At 44.2% G+C, this 16,506-nt stretch overlaps 1 protein-coding gene across 12 annotated transcripts in view; it reads left to right on the top strand.

Moving 5' to 3' along the window:
* The window catches only part of LOC147429564 (protein MICROTUBULE BINDING PROTEIN 2C-like), a 44,617-nt gene extending 28,576 nt beyond the window's left edge, over positions 1–16,041 (top strand). For 6 of the 12 annotated variants that reach the window (XM_086495812.1, XM_086495811.1, XM_086495813.1 and 3 more), the window contains 3 exons: positions 12,548–12,949; positions 13,969–14,238; positions 15,428–16,041. In XM_086495812.1, coding sequence (XP_086351938.1) covers positions 12,548–12,949; positions 13,969–14,238; positions 15,428–15,679 — 924 coding nt within the window. In that variant the 3' untranslated portion in view covers positions 15,680–16,041. The remainder of the gene's footprint in view (positions 1–12,547; positions 12,950–13,968; positions 14,239–15,427) is intronic. The other 6 variants (XM_086495814.1, XM_086495816.1, XM_086495820.1 and 3 more) reach the window with 1 other exon arrangement.
* Positions 16,042–16,506: the final 465 nt, after the last annotated feature.

Raw genomic sequence — 16,506 nt, forward strand, 5'->3', positions numbered from 1 at the left:
GACCCAAGGTAAACCGCTCAATCTGTTCTCTGAATGAGATCTTCTTGAATGAAGAGGCGGGTAGAAAAGAGCTCCAGAATCTTTCACAATAAGCATTGATTGTATCTTCCTTGGTCATCCGAAGATGGTTCCAAGCAGCTCGTATATCTCGTTCATATTCTTGCGTCAACCAAGAAGAAAGAAAAAGCTTTTTAAATTTCACCCATTTAACTGGCGCAGTCTTGTTTAAAAGAAGCGTGGACCACCAAGTACGAACATTTCTCTTAAAATAAAAGGCAGCTCTCCGAATTTTGGAGTGCTCTGAATAGTGTCCTCCCGCGAAAGCGATGTCAAACTGCTGTATAAAAGACAAAGCCTTCGAAGCATTTGAGTATCCTGAAAAAGTATCAAACGTGATCGAGTGGCCACCTTCCTTAAACTCTCGGACTTTCTTGCTTTTATCTTTGAGAAAGTTATACTGGTTAGCTTTGTAAAAATTCTTCTGGTTCTCATAAAACTTTCCGTCATCGGAATCTGAGCTGTCTGTACACGAGTCCTCAGTAGAACTGTCAGTCTCTGGGCGAGATGTAGCCTTTCCGAAGATTTGTTTCTTGCTTCGCTTTTTGCTTTTCCTGTCTTCTTCGCTGGAGTCTGAAGAGCTAGAAGAACTGTCAGAAGAAGAAGAAGAAGAACTGAGTAAGCCTTCAAACTTGACATGCTTCTTCTTTTTCTTTGCCTTGTCAAAAGTTGACCGACGACCCAAATAACCTGGAAAGTCAGTGCTTTTCTTCTGCCTTTTGCCGTGCTTTTTGGCTTTCTTTTGTGCGTCAAAAGCTGAGCAACCCGTGCATCAACCACCTCTCCTAATTCCTTCTCTGAATATTTCTTGTGAGCAGAAGGTTTCTTGAGAGTGGGTGTAGTGGTTTTCTGCCACTGCTCATGCACTTCTTGAAAAGAAGTCTTGCTCATATATTTTGCAAATACTGGGTCCTTCGCAAAATTGAGCATCATCTTCGTTGCATCGCCGATCAACTGGCGACGCTCCATCTCTCGCCGCTCCGCCAGAGTAGGCCGAGGCGGACCATACTCTGTCTGAATCTTCGTTGTGATCCCAGCCTGCATCTCCAGATGCAGAGGGAGTCGACTGATCCTTGCGTGAAGCCATAGGTGCCGCGGAAAAAAAAATGGGAATTGGATTTCCCGTAGAAGAGAAATCGGCCGTGCTCTGATACCACTGTAACAGACTTGGACACTCCAAGTCAAGAATCAACCGCGACAGCACCAAATAACCACTTCAAAACAAGTCACAGATCACAATAGATGTACACTGGCGCGGCGGAGTTCCGTGCCTAGAGATATTGGCCCCAAAGATTGGCGCCCCTTTCGGTATTTCTTTTTATATTAATCAGATCAAAGTACAAGAGAGTGGCTAGGGTTTCACTCTCAGACTCTGCGTCCAAATGCCCTGAGAAGTGAGGCCCTCACCACTAATTTAAAGGTTACAAGGGATGCCCAAAAGCAGAGCCCCAAAAGCTTCAAATCAAAAGCAATTGCTCTCTCTCTCTCACAGAGAGTCAAAACTTGAAAGCAAAAGCATTCTCTCTCTCTTTCTCATATTGTAGGAATTTTAGGGTTTCTGGCAGAAATTAGGGTTTGCAGGAGTTTTAGGGTTTTTGGCAGAAATTAGGGTTTCTGCTGTCCGTAGCCACGTCATCACTTTGTGACACGAGCTAGAAACGCCCTCTTCTTCCGTCATACCAAACGTCGAGAAGCAATCCGTGACTTCCTGTGAGTAATGACTACTAGAAGTACCTCCCTTTGAAGTCGGGCTCTGGTCTCTCTGCACTCCTTATCATACCAGCTATTCTGGGGTATGCTCCCAGAACGTCGTCGCTGCCTAGACTCAGTGTGTGGGTATGCCTCCGTTGCTGCATCGTGTAGTGTCTCTGTCAATATATAAGTGAGCACCCGAGAGGTCTTGTCACAAACTGGTAACATGGCACCACCTTCTAGCCACAGGACGAGGGGCTCCTAATGAAATGCGCCGAAAGGCTGATGACGTGGCTGAATGCTGACGTGGCAGCCTGGAAATTCCACCGTAAATTGCGTTGGACTGTCCGTACAGTGCTTCCGTAAATTACGCTGATGACGTGGCAGTCCGTACGCTTTGTGTAAATTGCGCTGGCTGTTTTTAGAAGCTTTTGGAAAGACCAATTGCTGTTGGGGAACTTTGCTTTTGAGTTAAAAGATTTTGGGGCTCTGCTTGTGGGCATCCCTTGTACCAATAAATAAGTGGGTTGGGCCTCATTACTCAGAGCATTTGGACGCAGAGTCTGAGAGTGAGCGCCTGCCGACTCTCTTGTACTTTGAACACAAATTAATATAAAAAGAAATACCGAAAGGGGCGCCAGTCTTGGGGGCACCGAACTACGCCGGGCCGTGTCGTCTTTGTGAACTGTTTTGAAGTGAATCTCTGTTTTGTCGTAGTAGAATCTTGACTTGGGGTGCCCAAGTTTGTTACAGTGGTATCAGACAAGAATCAATTGACTTTTGCGAATGCGGGAGGAGATCATGAAGAAGTTTTACACGATCAAACAAAGGAAGAGTACAGGCCTCCTCGGCCTACTCAGTACGAACTTAAAGAGATGGAACGTCGACAGCAGGTTGACGAGTGCACAAAGCAGATGATTAAAATTGAGAAGGATCTGAAATTTGCAAAATTTTTGTCTCAGCAATCCATCGCAGAAGTGCACACCCAGTGGCAAAAAGCCACAGAACCACCCATCATGTCAGTGAACATCCAACCCTATGTGTCCGTGGACAAGCTACAGCATGACCAAGGTTTAGTCAGTCAAGTCAGTTTAGTATAGGAAGTGATTTGGCACTTTTGTGAGTTTGTTCGCAGACCGTGCATGTCCAAACACTTAGATTAGATGCATATCCTCTTGTTGCACACCGCATGATCATCAGATTCCAGTAAGATCCCATCAATAGAATTTTCCAGTGCATTTAGCCTAATTTCCCTATTTTTGACATTTTTCACTTATTATTTTTAAGTGACTTTTGTTGGAAAGTAGGTAGGGCAATTTTGCTGAGTTTGTATAAATAGAAACCTAGTGCTAGCACTTTCTGGCAGAAGAGGCAGCAGGAGCACTAGCTCAACAGGCAACTTCTTAGCAAGACCCCCATCAGCAAGGACCTAGCGTTTTTGCTACGGACAGCCCAACGTTTTTCCATTGCAATTCAGCCCTTGGCGTTTTTGCATGGCATATCAGCCTCGGTAACAACAAGACACGTCAGATCAGCCTCGGCAGAATGTCGTGTGATGTCAAGTGATGTCTTGTGATGTCCGGTGATGTGACTGTGGATTTGTACAAGTTCTAGATGTGTTGTGTCTAGTGCGTCGGTACTAACAGTTAGTGTCTACTAAGACAGTTTATGGCCTCTGTCTGTTTTGCAGGCGTAATTGAGAGAGGGGGGTATGTCACAAACTGGTTACGTGGCACCACCTTCTAGCCACAGGATGAGGGGCTCCCGATGAAATGCGCTGAAAGGCTGATGACGTGGCCGAATGCTGACGTGCAGCCCGGAATATCCGTCGTAAATTGCGCTAGACTGTCCGTACAGTGCTTCTGTAAATTACGCTGATGATGTGGCAGTCCGTACGCTTTGCGTAAATTGCGCTGGCTGTTTTTAGAAGCTTTTGGAAAGACCAATTGCTTTTGGGGAACTTTGCTTTTGAGTTAAAGGATTTTGGGGCTCTGCTTTTGGGGCTCTGCTTTTGGGCATTCCTTGTACCAATAAATAAGTGGGTTGGGTCTCATTACTCAGAGCATCTAGACGCAGAGTCTGAGAGTGAGCGCCTGCCGACTCTCTTGTACTTTGAACACAGATTAATATAAAAAGAAATACCGAAAGGGGCGCCAGTCTTTAGGGCTAATATCTCTGGGCATGGAACAAGGCCGGGCCGTGTCGTCTTTGTAAATTGTTTTGAAGTGAATCTTTGTTGTGTCGCTGTAACAGACTTGGACACTCCAAGTCAAGAATCAATCACGACAGCACCAAATAACCACTTCAAACAATTCACAGATCACAATAGATTTGCATTGGCCCGGCGGAGTTCCGTGCCTATAGATATTGGCCCCAAAGACTGGCGCCCCTTTCGGTATTTCTTTTTGTAGGGTTTCACTCTCAGACTCTGCGTCCAGATGCTCTGAGAAGTGAGGCCCTCACCACTAATTTAAAGGTTACAAGGGATGCCAAAAAGCAGAGCCCCAAAAGCTTCAAAGCAAAAGCAGATTCTCTCTCTCTCTCAATGAGAGTCAGTAAAAAGCAAGTTCTCTTTTTCTCTTTCTTTCTCCCAAATCAAAGCGAAAAGCTGAGATTTGCGTCGCTCAAAATTTCCCAAATTTAAAAAAAAAAAAAAAAAAAAAGCCTCCGCGATTTTCGGAAATTAGGGTTTTTGGCAGAATTTAGGGTTTGCAGGAATTTTAGGGTTTCTGGCAGAAATTAGGGTTTTTGCTGTCCGCCACGTCATCACTTTGTGACATACCCCCCTCTTGAAAGCATTGTAATCGACCGTGATTACGCCTGCAAAACCGACAAAAGCCATAAACCGTCTTAGCAGACACTGACCATTAGTACCTACGTACTAGGAACACACATCTAGCACATGTACAAAATCGACAGTCACATCACACGACATCACAGGACATCACCAAACATCAGAGGACATCACATGACATTCAACATTCATTCGGATCTTAGACCATGATATATCGGCAATGTAGCTAGCAATCACATCTAGGTCAAATCGGGACCTCATCGATGTCCGATTGACTAACCCCTATTGCAACCATGTCTATTCGAGATCAATCAGACCAAAATGCTGCAGTCATTTCGTCTATCAGTTCCTGCACTCACAAGAAGTCAAGAACAAATCATTATCATAATCAGGAATTCCATTTCATAAAGTCATCCAACAGAGTACTGTCAGCTCTCAGTATCCCTGAAGCTCAAAGAGACATCAGTGACTTTAGTATCAAAATCAAGGCATCTGTTGACAAAGGAGCGGAGTAACTCCCCTCTTGTGCATCCCACTGCACCAGATCTTCGGCCAAGCCGAGTTTCTGGGTTCGGTTTGGAGTACACTATGCTAAACCAAAACATCGAGGTAAAGTTTCACAATCCGAGGAGTATCTGCTAGGTCCTCCTCCTCCATCTACTTCGCATCAAATGCAGGAAAGTTCTTGAATTAAACCAAGAACTGCCTACGGAATTTACCTTTCTTCGTATCGTTATGTGCCAAAATCTGTTCAGGAACAAGGATCTCCTCGTTTTCTTTCACTTCGGGTTGCTCATCAGGCTCCCCATCATCAGGCACATCACCCTTAACAGGGTTCAAGAGACTCACATGCAATGCATTATGAATCCTCCAAGTATCTGGCAGTTTCAATCGGAAGGAGACATCATTTATCTTGTCAGTGATCTGGAAAGGTTCGTAGTATCGCATACTAAGCTTTGGAAAAAGCCTCTCCTTTCCCTTTTTCTTTCGTAGGCGTGCCTTCTCAAAAGTAAGAGCACCCAATCATCCTCCTTCAGTTTCAAGTTGCGACGATGGCGATCCGCTGCCTTTTTCTGTCGTTCTTGAGACTCCTGCAAAGTCTCGTGAACCTTGGCAAAAGCCGTATCCAAATCTCGCGAATATTCATCCGCTTCCAATATCTAATCTTTCGTGCTCAAGAAGGATGGAACCTTCACAGCACTTTCAACAATCTCACATGGCGTCTTCCCCGTCGAACAGTGTATCGTGTTACTGTAGGCAAACTCCACCAAAGATAGGTTCTTTTCCCATTGAGTCTTCTGATCCGAGGTACAAGACTTCAATAAATCTAAAATCACTGAATTGGCAATCTCAAATTGCCCGTCAGTCTGCAAGTGGAACGATGACGAGAACTGCAACCGCGTGCCAATGTTCTCCCAAATTGCCTTCCAAAACAAACTCATAAATGTGGGGTCTCTGCGGAGACAATCGTCTCAGATGTGCCATGTAATCGGAAAATCATTGTGATCATTCTGTTTTCTTGGGAGATCAAAAATGAAATCCATTGCAATACTTTCCCAGGGGTGGGTGGATATGGGTAAAGGCTGTAACAATCCCTGTGCCTTATGCCTGTCAAACTTGACCTTCTAGCATACCAAGCAACTGCGCACAAACTCTTCCACATCCTTCTCGAGTCACGGCCAAAAGAAGTATCTCTCTACCCCTTTCATGGTGGTAGCAATGCCGCGGTGACCCGTAAAAGGTGGACAGTGGCATTCTGTCATAACCTTATCCCTCAACGGCTGTGTAACGCACAACATAGTCTTTCTCATCAAGTAGCCTTCCCGAAGGGAGTATCCCGCTACTGTCTCCCCATCCCGTATCCGTGTGAAAATATCTGCAAAATCTGTATCTGTGGCATATTGATCGACCATATCCTTGAAGCTCCTATGATGTATCGCGGAAATAGCCAGAACCAACGGTTTCTGAGACAAAGCATCTGCCACCACATTCTTCTGTCCCTGCACATGGACAATCTGGAAGTGGAACTGTGACAAGATGTTCGCCCACCGCATTTGCTTTTCCGAAAGCTCCTTCTGTGACAAGAAGTAGCGCAAACTCTGATGGTCTGTAAAGACAGTAAAATCCGCTCCGAGTAGTTAATGCCGCCACTGAGTAAGAGCATGGATAACCGCCAAAAGCTCTTTCTCATAGATCTGTGCTGTCATCTCCGGCCTAGAGAACAAACGGCTCTCGTAAGCTATGACATGGCCTTCTTGCATCAAGACCGCACCCAGACTACGACCACAAGCATCACAATATACTTCAAATGACTTCTGCAAGTCCGGCAAAGCCAAAATAGGTCCCGTAGTCAATTTCTCTTTCAATGTCCGAAAGGCAGTCACCTCTGTGGGTCCCCACGAAAAAGGTACTCCTTTCTGTGTCAAGGTATGCAAAGGGGAGCAACCTCTGCAAACTTTCGTATGAACCACCTGTAGTACGAACACAGTCCCAAGAAGCTTCTAACTTCATGGACATTCCTCAAATCGGGCCAATCACGGATAGTCTCTATCTTGGCCAGGTCCATTTGCACTCTTGCTACTGACACAATGTGTCCCAAAAAGTGTATCTCTAGTAGGAAAAATTCACTTTTCTTTGCATTAATCACTAACGTGTGATCTCGTAATGCCTGAAAGACTTGAAGCAGATGATCTCTGTGTTCTGCCTCATTCTTGGAGAAAACAATGATGTCGTCAAAGAAAGTGCCAACAAATAGCCTGTACTCTCGAAAAATCCTGTCCATCATCCGGTTAAATGTCGCAGGAGCATTGGTTAAGCCAAAAGGCATCACCAAAAACTCAAATAACCCAAAAGTCGTCCGAAAAGCCGTCTTGTAGACATCTCCTGGTGCTATCCTGATTTGATGATATCCACTCTTTAGGTCAATCCTGCTAAAGCACGAGGATCCCTGTAACCTGTCGAGTATATCATCGATCCTAGGAATCAGAAATCTGTTCTTGATGGTGATTTCGTTGAGAGTGCTATAATCGATGCACATTCTCCAAGATCCTTCTTTCTTCAAAACCAACAACACTGGAGAGCAATACGGTGAAGTACTAGGCTGGACAAGACCCTTTTCCAAGAGGTGTTTCACTGGGTTCATAATCTTTTCATTCTGTACTCGGTTCACACGGTAAGGTGGCCGATTCGGTGGCGTGCTTCCAAGTATCAGATCAATGGTTTGATCTTCGGGCCCTCTGAAAAGCAATCGGCATGAGTGTGGAGAAAAATCTTGGCGTTCTTTTGATCAGGTCAAAACATATTCAACCTTTATCCATCGTTTAGTTCTCTCCCAAAAGAATGAGTAAGAAACTGAAGTTCATCAAGTACAATCTCTAAGCCCTTCATTTATCAAAGTCGCTTTCTCGGCCCGGTAGTCAACCACGGCGTAGTTCTTGTGGTACCAAGGGATCCCGAGTAGAACGTCACTCGCGTGCCCTGAACACCCCTATCATTGCAAACAAAGTTTGCCAATGCTCGGTGTAATGGCAACATCCCATCCGGGTGCCAATCGAACTACCTCCGCCTATGGCGTCAGTCTGTCGGGCGTAATTTCCAAATCGAGCCGCCAATTCCAAGTGAAAAGAAGTTGGCCTTGGCTCCTTCAAAAGAGCTTCCTGATCATTCACTTTGCCCCAAAAGCGGCAAAGTTTGTACTTTCATTCATTAGATTCGGTGCAAGTCCCACACCATGTGGTACCAGTTCTGCTTTTCTATCTGCCTTTTCTTCCACATTCCTTAGCTGCTCTCGAACTCTCAGACCTGTCGTCGTCTTTATCATTCTGTTCTTTCTGTGCCTTATTAGGGCACTTCGCGGAGATATGTCCGTGTTCCCCACATCCAAAGCACTTCCCCTCTCTGATGAAGCGAGCTCTCTCCTCAAGCGTAAGCTTGGGTCGTGCATCCTTTTTCTCTGGGTTGCTCTTTTTTCTTTCTTCTTTCATTCCCAGAAGTCTGTTCGGTTCGTTGTGTCATGGCCTCATCTGTGGGGTAGGTTAGACTGCCAAAGTGAATGGCAAACCCCCGCTTCGCATGACTCATCAACTCCTGAATAGAAGCTGACTTCTGTTCCAAGCAGTGGTCTCGGATCTCTGTAGGTAGACCCAAGGTAAACCGCTCAATCCGTTCTCTGAACGAGATCTTCTTGAATGAAGAGGCGGGTAGAAAAGAGCTCCAGAATCTTTCACAATAAGCATTGATTGTATCTTTCTTGGTCATCCGAAGATGGTTCCAAGCAGCTCGTACATCTCGTTCATATTCTTGCGTCAACCAAGAAGAAATAAAAAGCTTGTTAAATTTCAGCCGTTTAACTGGCGCAGTCTTGGTTAAAAGAAGCGTGGACCACCAAGTACCAGCATTCCCCTTAAGGTAAGAGGTAGCTCTCCGAATCTTGGAGTGCTCTGAATAGCGTCCTCCCGCGAAAGCGATGTCAAACTGCTGTATAAAAGACAAAGCCTTCGAAGCATCTGAGTATCATGAAAAGTATCAAACTTGATCGAGTGGCCACCTTCCTTAAACTCTCGGACTTTCTTGCTTTTATCTTCGAGAAAGTCATACTGATTGGCTTTGTAAAAATTCTTCTTGTTCGCATAAAACTTTCCGTCATCGGAATCTGAGCTGTTTGTAGACGAGTCCTCTGTAGAACTGTCAGTCTCTGGGCGAGATGTAGCCTTCTTTGCCTTTTTCTTGCCCTTTCTGAAGCTTTGTTTCTTGCTTCGCTTTTTACCTTTTCTGTCTTCTTCGCTCGAATCCGAGGAGCTAGAAGAACTATCAGAAGAAGAAGAAGAAGAACTCGGTAGGCCTTCAAACTTGACGCGCTTCTTTAGTTTCTTTGCATTGTCAAATGTCGACCGACGACCCAAATATCCCGGGAAGTTAGTGCCTTTCTTTTGCTTTTTGCCGTGCTTTTTTCCTTTCTTTTGCACGTCGAAAAGGTGAGCAATCCGTGCATCAACCACGTTCTCCAGTTTCTTCTCCGTATATTTTCTTGGAGGCAGAAGGTTTCTTGAGAGCGGGTTTCGGGAGTGGTGTTGTGGTTCTCTGCCACTCCATCTGTACCTCTTCCAAAGAGGTCTGATTCATATATTTTGCCATCTTCGGGTCCTTGGCAAAATTGAGCATCATCTTTGTTGCATCGCCGATCAACTGGCGACGCTCCATCTCTCGCCGCTCCCCCTAAGTAGGCCAAGGCGGGCCATACTCTCGGCCAGAATCTTCGTTGTGATCCCTGCCCGCATCTCCAGATGCAAAGGGAGTCGACTGATCATTGCCTGAAGCCATAGGTGCCGCGGAAAAAAATTTCGGGGATCGGATTTCCCGTAGAAGAGAAATCGGCCGTGCTCTGATACCACTGTAACAGACTTGGACACTCCAAGTCAAGAATCAATCACGACAGCACCAAATAACCACTTCAAACAATTCACAGATCACAATAGATTTGCACTGGCCTGGCGGAGTTCCGTGCCTAGAGATATTGGCCCCAAAGATTGGCGCCCCTTTCGGTATTTCTTTTTGTATTAATCAATCATCAAAGTACAAGAGAGCGGTTAGGGTTTCACTCTTAGACTCTGCGTCCAGATGCTCTGAGAAGTGAGGCCCTCACCACTAATTTAAAGGTTACAAGGGATGCCCAAAAGCAGAGCCCCAAAAGCTTCAAAGCAAAAGCAGATTCTCTCTCTCTCTCAATGAGAGTCAGTAAAAAGCAAGTTCTCTTTTTCTCTTTCTTTCTCCCAAATCAAAGCGAAAAGCTGAGATTTGCGTCGCTCAAAATTTCCCAAATTTAAAAAAAAAAAAAAAAAAAAAATCCGCTTCCGTGATTTCCGGAAATTAGGGGTTTTGGCAGAATTTAGGGTTTGCAGGAATTTTAGGGTTTTTGGCAGAAATTAGGGTTTCTGTTGTCCGCCACGTCATCACTTTGTGACCGTCGCAGTAGAATCTTGACTTTGGGTACCCAAGTTTGTTACAGGTTTCCCCGGGTCCTCTATGCATAACCGTCTGTAGATACCATTTATAAAGACAGAATCAGTCTCCGAAGTAAAAGTGTATCGGGTATGCATAGATGTCTATGCCAGTCGAGCTGTGTTGAACTGGAATGAGACGGTAAACGTGAGGAGAGCATGATCTACTGCTACCCCAATAGTCCTGGGCCCGACTATAAAGTCCTGTATAGAGGGTATGAAACTGGGCTGAGCCAAAACATAATCCATTGTGCTAGCCCCATGTCTATGAGGAAAACATGTGAACCCACTCGACGTTGGAAATCTCTGGAGGCCATTCAAGATGGCTAGTCCATGTGCAGTCCCCAAATTTGTTAGATATCCCCCATATCTAGTGTGCTCTTCATCGTGCGAACACCTAGCCAATTCCATATCATTGATATCCAATTCTCTTAACATTTCCTCTGAGGTATCGTAGAAAGCTGTCTGAAACTAGCCCGTCGAGACTGGCCCGTCCTGGCATTAAAGTCTTCCAAAAAAGTGACATCTCCATCCCTACAGAACTCCCATATGTCCTCATCCAATATCATGTAGGGTGACTGCCCCTTGGGCGATGCATAATGAGAGGTTTTGGGGGCAAAATAGCATATTGCAATGTAGAGTGGCCTCCCTGTCTCCGCTCTCACTCTGACCCACATATATTTGTCCTGCTCATCTCCTCGAAAAATACAAATGAGGGGTTGAAGCTCCTCCCTGAATAGGATTGGCACACCTCCTAACCCCTGTCCTCTACGCGTTGATCTCACATCCTGCCTACAAGTAGTCTCCCAATGGTATCCGGTCACTCTAGGTAATATGCCGCCAGGAGTCCTATGCGTTCCGAGTAAAAAATACTGTCTCTTCCATTAAAGCTATCCTTGAAAGCGCCTACATCTAGCTTCATTGATCCATTACAATTCCATTCTACCATTTTAAGGCTGGTCCATAGGTCCCGCACCGTCATGTGGTGCGCTTTTCCAACACCACTGCTCTCCCTTCCCTGTAGAAAGCAATTTTCCTTTCCTCCCTCGCCGCCTTGATCTCCGGCATCGGCTCTTGCATGTGTGCTACCTGTGTTAGAGTGAGGTCATCACCCATTTATATCCCAGTTTGCTTGAGTGCCTGTCTCTTCTTTAGGACTTCCTTCCTAGCTTCCAGCGTAGGGAAATGTATAATGAGTGCTCTTTCCTTGGGCCTTCCTTTCTCATCACGTCCCTTCTTACCAACTCTCCAAGCACCTAAAAAATACCCATGCGCTTCAAGAGCTTCTTCTTCTACTTTTCCAGTGTCTTTGAGACCTGTAACACGCACATGATGGATCTAGTTTTTCTCTTTTTCTCCTCCTCAATTGTCATATTGATGATAGTGGATGTCGCTGTGGCTTGAAGCATCTTATCTTTTCCTTTCTTTGCGCATCCTTGATCCACTTTTTAGCTTTATCAACCTTCTCCTGTGTTTTGAATAGGTACTCTGCCCATGAAGAGGTTGTTCACGCCTTCTGCTCTTCCTCTTCCCGTAGAGTTTTCACCTGCTCCTTAATGGTTTCGAGCTCCTTTATCATTGAGGGTTGATTTTCTCTCTCCTTTGCAGGGGTATTTTTGCAAGCTGTGAGGTCTCCCTGAAGTGCTTCGATCATGCATCCTTTTCATTCATGTGTTCTTCCTTTTTTGATTTCTAGGATTCAAACATAGCAAGTGCATCCTCTAATCTTTTTTGCATCATGCATTCCATTACATTCACTTCTGCCCTCACAATCGTCTATATTTCGGCCTTCAATTTCTATTCAAACAAGCAAGGAATTTAGTGATTAAGTCTTGCTTCTTTATCCATTTATGTCTGTGTTTGATTGTGTTTTGTGCAAGTGCTTTGTCCATCTTGTCCATACTATTAAGGTATATCTATACATATATGTATGTATGTATACACTGCAATCGGTCCTTAATGTCTATTGCATCCATTAAAGTCAGTCATGATGTCTTAAACATTGCAGTCTTTGCAGCCAGTGGACCACTCCAACAGAGGGAAACCAGGACGAGGGCAGCTTGTTTCAAGTAAAAGAGTTGAGCTTAGGGAGTCGTCTCTATGGGATAACACGGAGAACATGCTGCATGATGATCACATTTATGCAGAGGAGATTCCTCTGCTACCTTATCCTTCCAACCAACGAGCAAACCGAGCTGGTGCGCCCACTTTGGAGACTATCCAGCTGCGTAGGCAGGTACAACAGTTGGAGCAGAAGCTTTCAGAAAAGGAATGCCAGTTGCAAGCTGCAGAAAAAACTGCTCAGCAGATTCACTTGCAGCTCAATGCCACGGTCGAGAGGTTGCAAAGCCAAATTCAGCAGAAAGATCAGGCTATTCAAAATGTTCAAAATCAACTGTTTGAAAGACAGGTAAAACTCGTGCTGGGGGGGTGGGGATGTTGTTGCACCTCAAAAAATGTTAGTGTACCACATGCGTTTAAAGGGACAGGTATTTTAATTCATAAGATTTATTTATTTTAAATTATTTTACTTGCAGAAGAGGTTTTTAAATTGAAAATTTTAAAAAAACCGTAAGTTTAAAAGAGTGGGCATTTTATTGCCTCACAATATGTAACTATAGGGGTTGTAAGTATACTATTTGAACGCATGTAACAGCATAGTAAAGGGTCTTCAGTTAGCCTGGTTGCTCTTAGGTACCCTAAGGGTAAAACAGGATGAATCACTTAAGTGTGTCCTCATGAAGACCGTTGATTCTCAATCTGGTTTGGTTGTTTGTTTTCATGTAGATATTTTTGGCATTCCAAAACATGCCTTGAAGAGGCTTAGAGGAGAAGAGAGAAAGGAGTGGAATGTTTGTGTGCAATCGTTTAGTAGTGAACGGGTCCCTCCATAAAGACCATTTGACTTTCTTTGCACTTTGTTTTTGAGTGCCTATGTGAAGCTTCATCTTTTTATCTTTGAATTGTTATTTTCTGGCTTGTGCTTGTGAGCCTTGGGATTCTGAAATCAAATGCCTTGAAGTCAGTCTCTCTGCATAATGCAAAAAGGGCAAGGTCATAGCATTGCTTCACTTTTCTGGGCTACCTAAAATTTGTTGTCATGGAGGAAAAAACCCTGTCGGTTGGTTGTAAAACTCGTCACACGCTCATTAAATAGCCTTGCAACCAGTGGCACTTTGAAGAGGGAGATTGGGAAGGTAAAGATATGAAAATGTACTCTCTCTTTTTTTGTAAAGTAAGGGGGGAGAGTTTAGAGGAGTTTAGATTTTATTTAAGCCTACAAAAGCTAGGCAGGCCTCATGATTTCATCACTTGTTATAAATACTTTGATGTCAAGAAGGCATTAGTAATGACATAGCTTCAAATTCAGGTGATCTACAATGATATCTCTTGGCTACAAGGATTTCTAACCACTTTATGGTTCTGCAGCTCGAGGTTGTTAGCCTCCAGTCTCTTGTAAAGAAGTCAGAAGTAAATGTACAAGCATCAAGCATGAAAGCAGCCAGCCTCGAAGAGGAGTTGGGTGGACTGCGAAACCAAGTTGGAACTCTCCTTTTCCTTGTTCAAAGTCAAATCTCAGGTTTGGTAGAAGATGGAGTTGTCGAAACGCCACCAGAGGGTGCAGAGTCACCACCAGCAATTGAAGAAATAGTCGTGGAAGAGCCTATCAGCTCAACTGAAAGTGATTTGCCAGCAATGGTGAGCTCCTTGTTTTTTTTTTGAGCTCTGTGCTAATAAATGAGCCACCTTGACTAAAAATATGCCACATCAGCTAAAAAGCCAATCAATGGGCTAATCTCGATCAACTTCACACTTTGGTTGAACTGTTTGTTTGAGATTATGTGGTAGGGAATGGCCCTTGGGAGGACCATTCTCCAGGTCAGACGACTGGCAGAAGCCAGAAGCCTGCTGCAGAATGGCCTATCCGTCACAGTCGTTGGGAGGGCGCCATGACAGCAGAGGTATTTTTTTGGGGAGTGGAGGGCTGACATATCAGAAGGCGTAATAAATGTCCGGTTGCAGGAGTGGATAACTGGCTGTCGGCTGTGGCTGGTGGCGGGAAAGGCCAACCAGTGACTGTGACGGTGCATTAATGATTTCAGCTTAAAAAGGAAATCTGTGTTAAAAAAACATGGCACTAATGGATAGTACCACATAACCCTCAGCTCCATCAATAACATTGGCACATCATGCATATCATCTACCGCTTCTTGCAACCTCCCAAGAATGTCCTATGAGAGGCCTTAAGTTGGTGTAGAACTAGGGTTTATTGCATGCTTCCATAGACACATGAGCTCCGGCTCTCCATCTATAACATCGGTTCCATCACATGCGTAAGGTATATACATATTACAACATTCCATGAATGTCATATGAGAGGCCATTAGTATTTTATATGACTAAGTTATACTGTATGCTCCTCCAAACACGCGCGTTCGCATGCACAACACACACACACACACACACACACCCCACACACACACACAAGTTTCTACATAGCTTCAAAATAAGAAAAAATTGTCACATTCTAATAAAGAAGTCCAATTTCGATAAATCAATTTTTTTTTTGAAAAAATTTCCTTATGGACCGCTATCTTTATGAGGTGATATGCGTGCATTTCTAGATATTTTTTGTGTCTTAAGTTTTTATGAAGTCTGGTGTGTATGAGGTTCTCAATTTCCCTACAAATGTGGATCTCAAGCAAGTACTGTTGTTTTCTAGTGTTTTAAGTCTTTACTCTCCTTCAACTAGTTTGCACGAAACGATGGTTGCTTTGAACTTTTATTTGATATGGGGGAAACCCACCATTGAAAGATACTTTTATAGTCATGTTGTGTCAAAATACACCTGAGAATTTTGGTTTTCATCTTGGTGACGGTAATGCAGGTGGACAGGCATGCCGATGACATGCATTCACATGACATCGATGGCGTGGAAGAGGAGCACATAGAGGAGATAAGGAAGAAGTATGTGGCAGCCCTCATTGATGCCAGAGAGAATCCAAGTGATGAAATGCTATCGCTTGTTGTGGAACTAAGGATGCAGCTCCATGCTCTTGTGATGTGCCCACCGATGATGACGATCAGTGCGACGATGGATGAAATGTGCTGGCAGCCCTTGGGGATTGCTATTTGCTGATAAATACTGTACACAATGTCCATATGAGTCCTCAGAATGCAGATAGCAGCTGATATATTGATAAGTTATGGAGGGAAATATGTCGTGTCTTACTCTGTGCGTCAAGTGAGCCAAAATTGTCACAATGAGAAGATCATGTCAGCATATATTTGCCCCTGATGGATGGAGCCAAGATGTGGGTGTCCGATGATGCACACCTTGGTGTGTGTCCAATGGGTTTCAATACCTGCACAAAATCCTCTTCCATGTAGTGGGCCTTAATGTATACATACTGACGCCAAGAAATAATGACAATAAACGACATTCTTATGTCCATGTGCTAAAAACAAACTATTCTTAACCACAAAATGACTTTGACTTTCTCCTGGTCTTTTCTTATCAAGCAACCAGCTCTACGAATGGGTGTGAAAAGTTCCCGCCGTTAGGTGGTCATCACTCGTGCATTTGTTTAAAACTCACCTAAAACTAGTTTTGGTATAATCTTGCACAGTATTCAATGGTTTCGTTATGATGATGCCATTCTGCAGGAAGAAAAAAGCAAACCTCAAAGTGCATTATATCACCAAAATAAGCATTTCAAAACCAAGCTTTACTACAGGTGCCAAGCATTCTAATAAATTCTGAGGGTTGGAAAATTTTGAGAGTTTTCTCTGCTATAAGCCCAGCGTCCATGTCTAGTTGCGACTATCGGGTCAAATTTTGAACCCTAAACAAATTGATGGTGATATATGGAAGGTGTGGGTTTGCCAAAACAAGCATTATGAATGTCTTCAATTCTCTGTCTCTCTGATATCTATGAAGTCAAAAACTTCAAGTCATTGATTCTC

This window comes from Adiantum capillus-veneris, chromosome 22 (genome assembly GCF_014529385.1).
Source record: "Adiantum capillus-veneris isolate H3 chromosome 22, ASM1452938v2, whole genome shotgun sequence".
Lineage (NCBI taxonomy): Eukaryota > Viridiplantae > Streptophyta > Polypodiopsida > Polypodiales > Pteridaceae > Adiantum > Adiantum capillus-veneris.